The sequence below is a fragment of the Salvia splendens genome, chromosome 4 (genome assembly GCF_004379255.2).
Source record: "Salvia splendens isolate huo1 chromosome 4, SspV2, whole genome shotgun sequence".
Classification (NCBI taxonomy): Eukaryota; Viridiplantae; Streptophyta; class Magnoliopsida; order Lamiales; family Lamiaceae; genus Salvia; species Salvia splendens.
Window position 1 is genome coordinate 30,147,512 of NC_056035.1, and position 14,151 is coordinate 30,161,662.

The 14,151-nt window shown below is 36.0% G+C and overlaps 2 protein-coding genes across 3 annotated transcripts; both read left to right on the forward strand.

The window, feature by feature from the left end:
* Window positions 1-2,052: 2,052 nt before the first annotated feature.
* Window positions 2,053-5,198, forward strand: LOC121801268 (very-long-chain aldehyde decarbonylase CER3-like). Its single transcript, XM_042200720.1, has 10 exons — window positions 2,053-2,263; window positions 2,345-2,568; window positions 2,647-2,879; window positions 2,954-3,173; window positions 3,356-3,483; window positions 3,560-3,816; window positions 3,901-4,008; window positions 4,091-4,297; window positions 4,488-4,772; window positions 4,844-5,198. Exons 1-10 carry the CDS (start codon window positions 2,213-2,215, stop codon window positions 5,018-5,020), a joined length of 1,890 nt encoding a protein of 629 aa, XP_042056654.1. The 5' UTR covers window positions 2,053-2,212; the 3' UTR covers window positions 5,021-5,198.
* An 802-nt stretch (window positions 5,199-6,000) lies between these two features.
* LOC121799240 lies at window positions 6,001-7,547 on the forward strand. Of its 2 annotated transcripts, none has more exons than XM_042198564.1 (4): window positions 6,001-6,360; window positions 6,425-6,529; window positions 7,065-7,181; window positions 7,355-7,547. In XM_042198564.1, exons 1-4 carry the CDS (start codon window positions 6,186-6,188, stop codon window positions 7,426-7,428), a joined length of 471 nt encoding a protein of 156 aa, XP_042054498.1. In that variant the 5' UTR covers window positions 6,001-6,185; the 3' UTR covers window positions 7,429-7,547. The 2 variants fall into 2 exon arrangements, with proteins under 2 accessions (XP_042054498.1, XP_042054499.1); XM_042198565.1 differs by having other exon boundaries at window positions 7,074-7,181.
* The last annotated feature ends 6,604 nt before the right edge of the window (window positions 7,548-14,151 follow it).

A 14,151-nucleotide genomic window follows, 5' to 3' on the forward strand; every position in this document is an offset into this window, starting at 1 on the left:
AATTAAAGAGTGCCATCCATATATATGTAGCATTTAATAAAAAATTTCCAATATTACCCTCATAAGATTGACAAGTCTGTTGCCAGCTCCCAATTCCCAAATGGTCATTGATTTGAGGTGTATGCCTACATGGGTTGGCAAAAATGTCTCCGAACCATCGCGATTCTCACTGTCAACTGTCTGTCACTATTTTAATCCAAATCAAATACGATAATCATATTCATCTAATAGTTAATTGATTAATGTTCCAACCCAAATATGTCAGCTTCAAATCCTTCGGTTTTAAATTTATATTCATTTAACAAATAAAATTAAAAATCATCCATTCATGCCTATCGCACAAGTTTTTAGCATTAAGTAGTGTTTAATTCAAATTCTAATGTGGCGCTATTATTCAATAAAACACTTACCTTAATTTTGTTTTTCCAAAAGATACTACTCTGCTAAATTCTCATATTCATAATTATAACTTTGCTCGCTAAACTTACAAAATATAGATTCCCCACAAAATCATCTTCATTAATACTATTAATTTAATATTCCGTCTCTCCTATCTATTACGGAACAAAACCCTAGCATTAATTTTATTTTTCCAAAAGATAATAGTACTTTGCTAAATTATTTATTCTTGCAACACACTTTAATTTTATTTTGCCAAAGATACTACTTTGTCAAATTCTTATATTTATAATTACAATTTTTCTCATTGTATGCGCTGAACTTTCTAAATATAGATTCCCGACAAACTCGTGTTATTAATTTATTATTTTGTCTATCATCTCTATTACGGAACAAAACCCATTTTGACACACCTTGCTTTATTTTGCATTGCCAATTATTATTTTTTTTTTTGCTAATTCTGATACGTATATTTTTAACACACTTACCTTTATTTAGTTTTGACAAAAGATACTACTTTGCCAAATTGTTTATTATTTTTTCTCTCCTCTCTATTCTATTACCGAACAAAATCCGTTTTGACTATTTTCCTTTTCTTATGCATTTATATTTTGTTCCATTTTGTATCTATTTTTAAATTTTGTATTCATCTTTTTTATTTTTCTTTTCATGACAACTGATATACATGTATCCATCTATTCGACTTATTGAACTATGTTAAAATGCGTTAAACAAGTCCAACAAACATAAATAATTTACTTTAAAAAAATTCACATAATCACTTATTTTATATTTTTTTTATTTTATCTAATAAGTATTTATGTGTTGTAAATTATTGTGAATACAAGCTAAGAGCAGTGCTTGATCAAAGTTGGGGATACTGTTTGTAGGAATAAGCCTTAATAAAAATGGTTAAGTGTATTATGAATTGAGGAAAAGTATTAGTAATGATTAATAGTACATATAATATTGAAGAAAATGATAGATCATGTAGTGAAAATGATAAATATGCTGATATGTTGGAAGTTATATAGTATATATGTTGCCATGGCGTAGTATATATAAATGAAAAATAGACATCTTTTTGTTGATAAATCAAAATCACTAAAATAGACTAGTAGTATTATTTAGAGACAAATATACTAGTCCACATATTTCAAAGTTCATAACACTTCTAATTAACCTATATTATTATTAACTAATTTAACAATTTTTCATTACTTCCTCAATTTCGTACCATTTGTGTTTCCAGTCAATGCAATTGGTCCACACCTTTGGGGTATTTATGTTTTCATTCAAATTATTTAGCGGTGATTTAAGTGCTAAACACATGCTTCGATTTTGACAGCTGTATATCAACAATCAATTGTCAAATTAATTAGGAAAAGTAACACAACAATCCACCATAACTCAGTTAATAATTAGTTTCCTCCCCAAGCAATAATTAGTCATGCTATTAGCACAATAATAGTAACACAATTCCATTCCATACACATCAATTTCACATACTAAAACAAAAAAAAAGACAAATTACAATACAATATAAAGTCTAAATATAGTGGATGAACCAAGTTGATCACAAATTACTCCATAAAGAGGGTAGCAAATTAGGCCTATTGCTGTAGCAATAAATGTGTCACAAACAACACTTCCAAGAAACAGAGCCAAGCTGCACTATTTCAAGCATTATATGTATATATATTCCATCCTAATCTAATTCCATAGTGACACAAAACAACATTTCCTCCTCTTCTCCAATCTCATTGTTTCCATTATATTTGGTGCTCAAATTGGAAAACACAAAGGTTTTAGCATGGCTGCACCATTGTCTGCTTGGCCTTGGGAATTCTTGGGCAACTACAAGGTACTTTGACACAAAAACATCAACATTTTTCTAGTTATAATCAAACTTTTCTTCCAAATCTTATGTGTTTCCTACTTGCAGCTTGCTGTTTATGGCCTTTTCCTGGGGAAAGCAATGTATAAAAGATACCAAGAAGAAGCCATGGATCAAATCAATTGGTGTCTTCACATCTTCATCATATGTATGTTAAGACTCTTTGTACACCAGCTATGGAGTTCTTACAGCAGCATGCTGTTTCTCACGCGCAACCGACAGATTAACAAGCAAGGAGTTGATTTTAACCAGATTGACAAAGAATGGAACTGGTAATTCAAACACACTTCCTTAACTATTCTTGTTTATTGATAGAGTTGTTAAATTTCTATGTTTTTTGGTTAAATCAGGGATAATTTTGTTATACTTCAAGCTATCATTGCTGCTCTAGTGTTGTACATTTTCCCAACCTTTGAAACACCATCTGTTTGGAGCAAAAATGGGCTCACTGCTGCATTAGTCCTTCATGTAGCAGTCTCGGAGCCTCTTTTCTATACCGTGCACCGATGCTTTCACGGAGAATTTCTCTTCACACGCTACCATTCGCTCCACCACTCATCGCCCGTGCCACAGCCCCTTACCGGTATAATTCAATGCATAAAGTAGTTTACTTGAAAAAGATCTATAGTAATACTGATTTGGCTTTTACTATTGCAGCTGGGAATGCCACGTTTTTGGAGCATCTATTGCTGGCTGTTGTAGTTGCGGTGCCAATTATTGGTACTTTCGCGATAGGCCATGGATCGATAAGCTTGATCTACGCGTATGTTTTGGTGTTTGATTGCTTGAGATGTTTTGGACATTCCAATGTGGAGTTCATTCCTCATCAGATATTTGATGCAGCACCCTTCCTCAAATATCTACTCTACACTCCAACGTAATCGATTTTTTCGTGTCTCCAATCTTTACTTTGAGATTCTTGATGAGCCTCTTCTGGCTAGGATATGATTTGGTTTAAAAGATCTGATATTTTCTGCTAATTTATTAGGGGCTCCAACTCCAACTACTTTTTATTGTTCAATTCCATCAAAGGTTGAATCTTTTTACTGATATGTGCAGGTACCACAACCTCCATCATGTTGAGAAGGACTCAAACTATTGCCTTTTCATGCCTCTTTTTGATGCATTAGGCAACACATTGAACAAAAAATCATGGGAAGAGCAGAGGAAAAACAGTTTAAACTCAGGTCCCTTATAAAGATCCGAGCTTTTTTCGATTTCGAATGAATGGTACATGATCATTTAACTCTTGACACAATGCAGGTGTGAATGGGAGGGTTCCGGATTTTGTATTCCTGGCACACATAGTCGATATGTCGTCTGCTATGCACGCACCGTTTCTGGTCAGATCAATGGCCTCGTTGCCCTTCCACACGAGACTCTACTTGATCCCGTTGTGGCCCATCTCTTTCGCGGTGATGCTAGTCATGTGGGCTAAATCAAAGACATTCTTGGTCTCTTTCTACTACCTAAGGAACCGGCTGCACCAGACGTGGGTCGTTCCCCGGTTCGGATTTCAAGTAAGGACAATGTGGTGCAAGTTTGGTGTACTAAACATGAAATTGTAGACATGGCTAATGGGTGGTGTTGTGTGCATTGTGCAGTATTTCTTGCCATTTGCAGCAAAAGGCATCAATAGGAAGATTGAAGAGGCTATTCTTAGAGCTGACAGATTGGGAGTTAAAGTCATTAGCCTTGCTGCTTTGAATAAGGTCACTCTCCTCTCTCTCTTTTCCTTTCACTCAAGTCACAGACACATCCACATTCTAATATTGATTAAACTTTTAAGTGCAGAATGAGGCCCTCAACGGAGGCGGAGCGATCTTCGTGAAGAAACATCCGAACCTCAAGGTGCGCGTGGTGCACGGGAACACTCTGACAGCAGCTGTGATTCTTCGGGAACTCCCTCACGATGTAACCGAGGTGTTCTTAACCGGGGCAACTTCAAAATTGGGAAGAGCTATTGCTCTTTACCTCTGCAGAAAGGGAGTTAGAGTTCTTGTAAGTTTAAAGATGCATATTACATCTATTGGGATATGATTAGTTAATGATAACTGGCGACTATGTCAACAACCTACGTTATAGATGTCAACACGAAGATATTTGTATGCCAACTGAATGTAGTTGACATACGCATGTCTTCTGTTTGACATGTACATCTACTTGTGTACTAACACATCATCATCTACAGATGCTAACACTATCGACAGAGAGATTCCGAAAGATCCAGAAAGAGGCGTCGGCCGATTGCCAAAAGTACCTTGTGCAAGTAACCAAGTATCAAGCTGCACAAAACTGCAAAACATGGATAGTAGGGAAATGGATCACACATTCGGAGCAAAGATTCGCCCCTCCCGGGACGCACTTCCACCAGTTTGTCGTTCCGGCCACAAAGCCATATAGAAGGGACTGCACATACGGGAATCTCGCAGCCATGAGGCTACCGGAGGACGTTCAAGGGCTCGGATCGTGTGAGGTAATTGGTCTCAATTTCAACATTTTATGAAATGGAAAAGGGATAACATGTGTTTTTTGTGTTGTGTGCAGTACTCAATGGATAGAGGGATTGTGCATGCTTGCCATGCTGGTGGAGTGGTTCACTCACTTGAAGGATGGAAGCACAATGAGGTTGGAGCAATAGATGTTGACAGGATTGACTTGGTGTGGGAGGCTGCCATCAAGCATGGTTTTAAGCTCATCTCAGACACCAAACACAAGGATTAATTAGATTCTAGAGCACCAAATAATGTATACTATGAGGCAACATCTTCTTCTTGCTTTCTTTCACATGAACATCATCATTGCTTTCTTTCTTTTATAACAACTCCTTTCATTGATTGTATTAAGATTATGTTGTTCCACTAATTCTATCCTACATATACATTTTGGGGTTCAAACTTCATACCATCCCTCCTCAGTGAATTTGAAAATGTACATATAATATAGTATACTCTATAAATATAATTCCTACTCTATTAGTTGACTTCAAATCGTAGCACAGTCGGCTGCGTGGAGCTGTGGTGACCTTGAGGTCACGGATTCAAATCCCGCAACTGCTAGGAGACATTTGGCTTTAATCCGCAAAACTGGTCGAACAAGATTAGTCGGATTTGTTTCGGCCTTTATCCGCAAACCCGATCAGATTTGGTTGGTTTAGGCCTTAATCCTCAAACTCAGTCGAGCAAGATTAGTCGAATTTGGGAGTCGGATTTGTTTCGACCCTTAACAGCAAACCCACTCAGATTTGGAAGATTTTCAGTTTCGGCCTTAATCCGCAAACTCAGTCGAGCAAGATAAGTCGAATTTGGGAGACTCAGGATTAGTCGGATTTGGGAGACTTTCAAGATTAGTCAGATTTGTTTCGGCCTTAATTGACAAACCCGGTCACATTTGGGAGATTCTCGGTTTCGGCTTCAATCCGCAAACTCAGTCGAGCTAGATTAGTCGAATTTAGGAGACTCGGGATTAGTCGGATTTGGGAGACTTTCAATTTCGGCCTTAATCTGGAAACCCGATCAAGCAAGATCAGTCTAATTTGAAAGGCTTTCGATCTTAATTTACAAATCTGATCGAACAAGATAAGTCGGATTTGAGAGACTTTCAATCTTAATCCGCAAACTCTATTGAACAGAATGAATCGGGGTTCAGTGCACGGTTAAGAAAACGGTAATTTTGTGAATTTCATGATTCAGAAAAGTAAAAGATGCCAAAACGGCGTCGCTGCTGTGAGGATTGGAATGAGTGATTTCTCGATTCAGTCTCACACCGCACCGCCATTGAAAAAGTACACGTTTCGCCATTTGCGTGTCAATCACCGCACAAAAACTCAAAACCTATAGTCTCTCCTCTCTCCCTCAACCTCTCTTCGTCACTTAGCTGCTACAGAAAAATGGCGAAGAAACTCGTTAATCGCTGGAAGAAGAAGCCAGCAAAACGAATCAGCAAAAGGAGGAAACTCAAATCGGCGTTGAAGATGATCTTCAATTATATGAAATCGGACGATTACATGTTTGCGCCGTTGATCAGCCCTCAATCCACTCCCTCGCCTTCCCCTGTTTCTCCAGGTACATTCATCTCTAACCAATTCATATCTTCTGCAAAATTGTTTCATCCAATTTGTGTAAGCAGATGAAGTCTCCATGGACGAGAAATTGGTGGAGGATTATCTGAAATGTGATGCATACATGTATGCCCCCTTAGTTGTTGACCAGGGTACAACAATTCCTTCTTCAGGTACAACATACATTTCCCCTGTTTGATTTAATTGGAGGAAACGTGATAGAAATACTTATGGTTTAAGTCGATTTATTGCTGGATCAGTTAAATTTGGCCTACCGTCGATAACACGCTGATACACTCTTAATACCGTAATACCATGATAGAAATTCGTAGTTCAGTACCACCACAGACATCCATATGGTTAAAACAATTGATGATAGGAGTCAGGGTAGACGCAAATATAATTATCGATATGGGCTGAGATTTCTAAATTTTGTCTTGATGCAGCTTGATGTGTATTTCTGAGTAATTTAGATAATTTGCAGGGGCTTTTGCATTATAACTTACACTAAACTTGACTAAATTTCAAAAAAGTTTAATAGAGAAAAGTAAAACAAATGATTTCATTGAGGGCTTAAGCCCCTCTCCCTTTCACTTTGGGTCTCCCCATGGGAGGAGTAGCTTATTAGACTTATATTGTGGTTTCAGTTCTCTATTTGTACTCTGCTATATTATTATATTTATATTTATTTTTCTTTCATTTGCCAAGAAAATGCAGGTACTAAAGGCATAGTAACGAGCCCTAGAGATGTCCTAAGGCGAAGATGGATTGTTGTTGATCATAGCCTTTTGCAATCGGAAAGAGTTAAGCATGTACATCGCGAAGGTTGAATTTCCACTCTAGCTCTGGTTTCATCTTTTGTGTGTGTGTTTATGTGGTGGTTTTCTTTTGCTTCTATCATAACCTCTAGGCTAGCTGCACTTGGTTGGTTTATTACAAACATAAGGCGTGTGGATCTAGTAATAGGATGATTATGGAAACTTTGATGGTGATTGCAGGAGAAGAGTTGTCACAGAAAGCCGAGCAAACTGAGAATGGTGGCTCATACATAGCTCACTTTGTCCACCCATAATGCTACCATGTAATAGATTTACTCTACTTTGGTTTGGCATGTCTCAACTAATTAGCTTATTACAAGTAGATGCTACTTCAATTACTATAATAAAACCCTTCAAAACATACTTCAACAAATATCATGGTCTTTACAAGACTTCTAGCGAACCATCTTACCTCTTTACTGAGCAAAAATTTAGTTGTCAAGGCATACCACATGGCAATGTGATGTGGTATGTCCCACTAATAATACTTTGACAAATGGATTTATAGAAGTCTAACTAAATACTTTCATCTTTTTCTAAAAATGGACATTATTATAAAATTCGAAAACTATCCAAAAATTAAGAGTACTTATATTTAATATAATGAATGCATTTATATTTGACCAAAATACTTGCACTATGAACTAGCAAAATTTATTTCGTCCTTTTATATTTCTAATTCTAAGAATAATTTAATAAACAAAATATATGTAGTAATTAACTTATTATATTTTGATTTTTAGAGTTTTTTATGGTATGTCAATGATAATTTAATATAATAAAATTAACTTTTATGTCATTTTCTTATTATTAGCTACTTATATATTTAATATAATTATTCATATAGTCTTTAACAATGGTAAAATAAGTATAAAAATGAAACTATATAATCAATCATAGTTACATACGTTTAATATAATGCTAACAAATTTTATTTATGATTTAGTTTAAGGTTATGGTAATCATTTGTAATTTTTTGCATACATATAAAACAAGAAATAAAGTAAACAACAAATTTAAGTTAGCATTACACTAACTGTGCGAAAAATCACAAATAAAAAATGTAACTATAAATTAAATTATAAATAAAATTCAGTGGCATTACATTAACTATGCGAAATTAGGAATAATTATATAGTTTCATTTTTATATTATTTTACCATTGCACATATATGAATAATTATACTATTAAACATAAAGGTGGCAAATGACCTTAATTTTGTTATATTAAATACTCGTCGCATTCTTATTGACAACTAATTTGGTAACAAAATATATAAGTGTGTTATACATGTATTCATTATATAGGTGGTATTAATTTTTGGACTTTCCAAATTTTATAATAATGTCCATTTTTAGAAAAGGATGAAAGTATTTAGTTGGACTTCTATAAATCCATTTGTCAAAGTATTATTAGTGGGACATACCATATCACATTGCCATGTGGTATGCCTTGACCACTAAATTTTTGCTCCATCTTTACTTGCAACAAAGAAAATACAAATGATATAAATAATTTGCATTATTTTATCTCCTCTCTTGAGATTTCAACTAGCTTCTTTTTTATTTATCTACCACACATAAATGCTGGGTTTAAATGAGGATATGGAGTTAGGTTGTTAATCAATAAATGGCCCGATCCAACTCTGGCATGAAAATGTATTAAATGAATTTTTGGTCAGTCTGGGAGCGCACTAGGGGTCCAGTGTAGCTTTATTTCGATGATGCACTTTATAAGAAAAAAAGTGATACTCCACCTCTTTTGAGTTAAATGTCACATGGGTGATGGCGTGAGATTAGTAAAAAGTATTACTCCCTCTCGCTTTATCTCAATTACTTTTGAGCACTCATTTTGTAAAAATAATAATAAATAGTTAAAGTAGATATGATAAATTAAAAGAGAGAATAATATAGATTGAGACTGCTAAAGCGGGACGAAGGGAGTATCATTTTGTGTGTTAAGTGAAGAGAAAAAATAGTAAGTAGTAGTAATAGTATATTTTTATACTCAGTGAGAGAAATAATTTTAAAAAAGAAAATATGACATTTTTTGTTAGATAACTTAAAAAATAGAAGTATAAGGTCTAATATGGGATGGATAGAGTACTATACACTCATTCATTGAGTCCTAACATCTTTTGTTAGATAACTTAAAAAACGAAAGTATAAGGTCTAATATGGGAAGGATAGAGTACTATACACTCATTCGTTGAGTCCTATTCTAACATCTTTTGTTAGATAACTTAAAAAAAAGAAATTATAAGGTCTAATATGGGATGGATAGAGTACTATACACTCATTCGTTGAGACCTATTCTAACATCTTTTATTAGATAACTTAAAAAACGAAACTATAAGGTCTAACATGGGATGGATAGAGTACTATACACTCATTCGTTGAGACCTATTCTGTTCTTGTCATTCTATTTTCACTGAGTTACTCTTTAACTATTTTGTTCTTGTCACTCTATTTTCATTGAGTTACTCTTTAACAGAAATACACTCATTTAATTCTCTATTCTATTTTTATTCTATTTTTGTCTGAACGTCTTTTGTTTTATTTTCTCTTATATTTTATTTTTTCTTATATAACTCATTAATATTTATATTATTTTTTAAATACGTCTCAACTTCAGTAATTACGATAAGATGATTGGAGCAGTACTTCTTTTGTAAGTATATCTTCTCTGGAAAGATGAATGGTACTAAAAAATAGACAAAATTTGAATGAACACGAATTTTAATGCACAATTGGTAAAGTAAGAGAGAAACAGAAATAGAAGAAAAAAGTGATTGAAATATTGTTAGTGGAGAATGACTAAAAAATAGAAAAAAATTGAATCAACACGAATTTTAATGCACAATTGGTAAAGTAAGAGAGAAAGAGAAATAGAAGAAAAAAGTGATTGGAATATTGTTAGCGGAGAATGAGTCATTCTCCATAACAATATTCCAATCACTTTTTAGTGGATGTCAATCGGGCCGGCCCTACTCGGGTTGGGGGTCAATCGGATTGTGATTTCTTTCGGGTTGTAAAAGTTCAACTCTAACCTTAAAAGCTCGGGTTTCGGTCTAGCCCATCGGGTTGCAACCGATAAGATTAACAAGCGTTCAATCCAATAAATAATGACGAAAATTAGTTATATTCATAAAATGTGAAATATTTAGTTATGATCATTTGAGATATATGCTTAAACTCAATTATAAACATGATTAAATACTAATATTTGAGATATTTCATGAAATTTGAATGCATATTTTAGAAATTTAAATATTTTTTAAGTGAAATTGAAGTTTTTAATTTATTTATCAATTATTGTATTAGTAAAAATTTAATATATAATTTGTGTATTTAATATAAAATTTAAAGTTATTTTTTGTAGATATTTATATTATAAAATTAATTAATGAAGTGTCGAATTAGGAGTAAAAAAATAGAATAATAGAATTTTATCAAATTTTCGGGCCAGCTCATCGGGTTTTCGGGTCTGGCCCTAACAGGTTACGGGTTAATCGGGTGCGGACTAATCGGGTTTTAATTTTATCGGGCTAGAAATTTCCGGCCCTAACCCTATAAATTTGGCGGGCTATTCGGGTCAGCCCACAGGTTGCGGGCTACACTGACATTCCTAAGAATGAGATCCACCTCATTAGAGAGAAAAAATTCCCTCACATAAAATTGATTTATTCTTAGAGCATCCACATCCGTGCTCTTGCTAACGATATTAAAATGCATTAAAATTACCCGGAATACTATTACAAATTATATAAAAATTAAAAATTAAACTCCTAAAAAATAAAAATTACATAATTAAAGGCTAAAAATACCCCCGTGGAAGACTATTCATCCAGCTCTACTCCCAATGTTCTTTGGAGATCTTGTATCATTGCCACATGCGATCGAAGTTTCTCGGGGGTCATAGTTTACCTATCGGCCAAATTGAGTTGGGCTGGGGGGTTGAGGTGGCACAAAGGGAGCGAGAGCGGGAGCGGGGGAGGATGGAGTCGCGGTGCGACGGCGGTTGGCCGTCGACTTCTTCCTTCCTTGCGACCGGTATTGGAAACTACTCGGACCGGCGTCGGGGCTACCCAAGTTACCTCCGGCGAGCTGGGTGGACACCTCATTGGAGCCGGCGTCGGATTGGGATACCGACCTCGACCGTTTGCTGGAGGAGGTAGAGGAGAATGATACACCTCCCATATACTTCGGATGCACACGCACCTCCTGCCAAACATTGAGGTACTTGAACGGTTTGTAGTGTTGGGATTGGTAGGTCGCCAACGCGGCACTGATGATGTCGACCTCGCTTCTGCCGCTCCCCGCCGACCGCTCTTCCTGGAGGTAATACCCCTGAAACTTTTGGATTTCTTCGTTGGCTCTGTATATGGCATTGCGCACCATACTCTCGTTGCGCTCGATTGTTTCAGACGGCCGGTTTTGATTGTACCGGCGACAGATGCGCCAACAAAAATGGTCCCCGGATTGGTTCGTGCCAATCTCCGGAACTTCGGAGATAGACAAAAACGCTTTGAATAATTGATCCATCTCCCCCGGAGTGTACGGGGTGCGGACACCACTAGTAGGAAGATGAGGAGTTTGAGAGCTGCCGCTCCCTCCCGCTCTAGGTACGGGTGGTTCGGGTGCCCACCCGTATTGCCCATCGGGGGCATCTTGGTCGTCCACCGGGTAAGGCCGATAGCCACCCGGAGCTTGCGAACTTTGGGTTTGAGGAGGGGCCGAAAATTCCATTTCCGGACTAGGAAATGGTTGCGAGCCGAACCATTCGTGGTTCCAACCGCGGGAGCCGGAGGGGTGATCGCCGGAGCCGGACATTTTTTTGTTGTAAGAGTGAAAGAAAGATTGAGAATTGTAAGAATGGAAATGAGAGAATTTAGATGAGAATTGTGTAGTGTAGTGTGAAATTTTTTATGTGGAAGTGAGGGTATTTATAGATGAAAATGTGAATTTTTGGGGAAAAAATTAAAAAATAAATTAAAAGTGGGGAGAAAATGGATATAATTTTTTGGGAAGTGGGAAATTATTATTTTTATTTTTAATCGGATTTTTTAATTAAAATCCAATTTTTTTTTAAAAAAAGGAAATTCCAACGGTATTGCCGTTGGCCAATCAGGCGCTGACACGTGTGCTGCTCGCTGGCACGGACGTGCTCGATGCATCGAGCTGCGCCGCGCCAGCGGCAAGAGTGCAACAGTGAGCAGGCGGTGCCGCGCCGCTGGCACGGACGGACGGACGCACCGCTGCAGATGCTCTTAGGACATCCAAAAATGGCAAATGTGTTCTATTTTAAAGAGATGGAGGGAGTACTTTCTATCTTTTCTAGTTTGCGAGTTCATCATTATTAGTAACTAGTACCACACCTGTGCAATATGTTGTATTTCCTTCAAAAGTAAGTATATTAATATAGAATTATATCGTAATTGGATGATGAGATTTATAGTTGTTGGAATTGAAACTAGAAAAATAACATATAACTGTCCCACATCGGTGTTAAAAGAAAACTGAAACGAGCATATAAATTCCATGGGTCACTCCTCCTATCACCAATTGGTTTTAGGATGAAACCCATGGATTTCTATCATGGTATCAGAGCGGGTCGCCGACTGTGGGTCAAATTTAACTGACCCAGCAGTATATCTGGGCTAAAACCGAAAAAATGACTGACCCAACAGTATATTTGGGCTTAAAATTTGGGCCAGTGGTCCAACCGATCGGAAAAAAAATTGGGTCAGTTGTCCAATCGATCAAAAAAAAGGTCCAACCCCTCCAAGTTCGCCTTGAAGGGTCTGAGGGAGGGTGTTGGCAATTGAAACTAGAAAAATAACATATAAATGTCCCTCATCGGTTTTAAAAGAAAACTGAAACTAGTATATAAATCACATGGGCCACTCCTCCTATCACCAATTGGTTTTAGGAAAGCTCTTTGTGTACACCAGTGTGGGATATTATTATATTCATTTTTATGTTCCAATTGCCAACACCATCTCTCAAACCCTTCAAGGTGAATCTTGGAGGGGTTGGACTTTTTTATGATCGATTGGACAATCGGCCCAATCTTTTTTTCGATCGGTTGGACCACTGGTCCAAATTTTCAGCCCAGTTATACTGCTGGGTCAGTCATTTTTTCGGTTTCAGCTCAGATATACTGCTGGGTCAGTTAAATATGACCCACAGTCGGCGATCCGCTGATACCATGATAGAAATCCATGGGTTCCATCCTAAAACTAATTGGTGATAGGAGGAGAGGCCCATGAAACTTATATAGTGGATTAAGCTCTTTGTGTACACCGATGTGAGATATTATTATATTCATTTTTATGTTCCAATTGCCAACAATAGTTTTTAAATGTATTATACATACAGTTGAGTTTCATATAATTCTTGGATATTATTATTATTGAAGGATTAGTTAGGAAATTAGAATATTTTGTAAAGTGAAAACACTTTAAATATATGTGTACAGGACTAATTTAAATGTAGGCTTATCTACTATAATATTTATAAATTTGAGAATAAAATCTAATGCACATATGATTATTTCCAATAATGTACTACTATAATAATGCGCAATGCTAGAACATACATGTTTCTGATAATGATTTTCTGATAAATGTACATAATGCAAAATAAGAACTTAATTCTCATGGTCCCATCAAATTCCATTCTGTTTTCAATTTAGTTTATCAGAATCAGTTACATGTAAATGTTGAAAATTAGATTGCGTTACTTACTGTTACCATTGCTAATTAACAAAATTTAGTGAATGATGACCACCACAACCTCAACAGAAAAAAAGAAGCAAATACGAATAGAAAAAAATATAATGAAAACTCACAAAAAAATACTAACAATTGTTCCTTCTTTGTTGCAACTTTTGGCTACGATGACATAAAAAATACCCTACAAGACTACAATTGTTACCAATATATTGGACCCCCAACCGCAAAATCATGCGTCCG

Bases quoted from the DNA above. Each gene is read 5' to 3' on its own strand.
- LOC121799240 (XM_042198564.1), top strand. From the start codon at position 6,186: ATGGCGAAGAAACTCGTTAATCGCTGGAAGAAGAAGCCAGCAAAACGA. The intron at 6,530-7,064 runs GTACAACATACA...TCATTTGCCAAG, and splicing joins TACAACAATTCCTTCTTCAG to AAAATGCAGGTACTAAAGGC. The intron at 7,182-7,354 runs GTTGAATTTCCA...TGGTGATTGCAG, and splicing joins TAAGCATGTACATCGCGAAG to GAGAAGAGTTGTCACAGAAA.
- LOC121801268 (XM_042200720.1), top strand. From the start codon at position 2,213: ATGGCTGCACCATTGTCTGCTTGGCCTTGGGAATTCTTGGGCAACTAC. The intron at 3,817-3,900 runs GTAAGGACAATG...TGCATTGTGCAG, and splicing joins TTCCCCGGTTCGGATTTCAA to TATTTCTTGCCATTTGCAGC. The intron at 4,773-4,843 runs GTAATTGGTCTC...TGTTGTGTGCAG, and splicing joins AAGGGCTCGGATCGTGTGAG to TACTCAATGGATAGAGGGAT.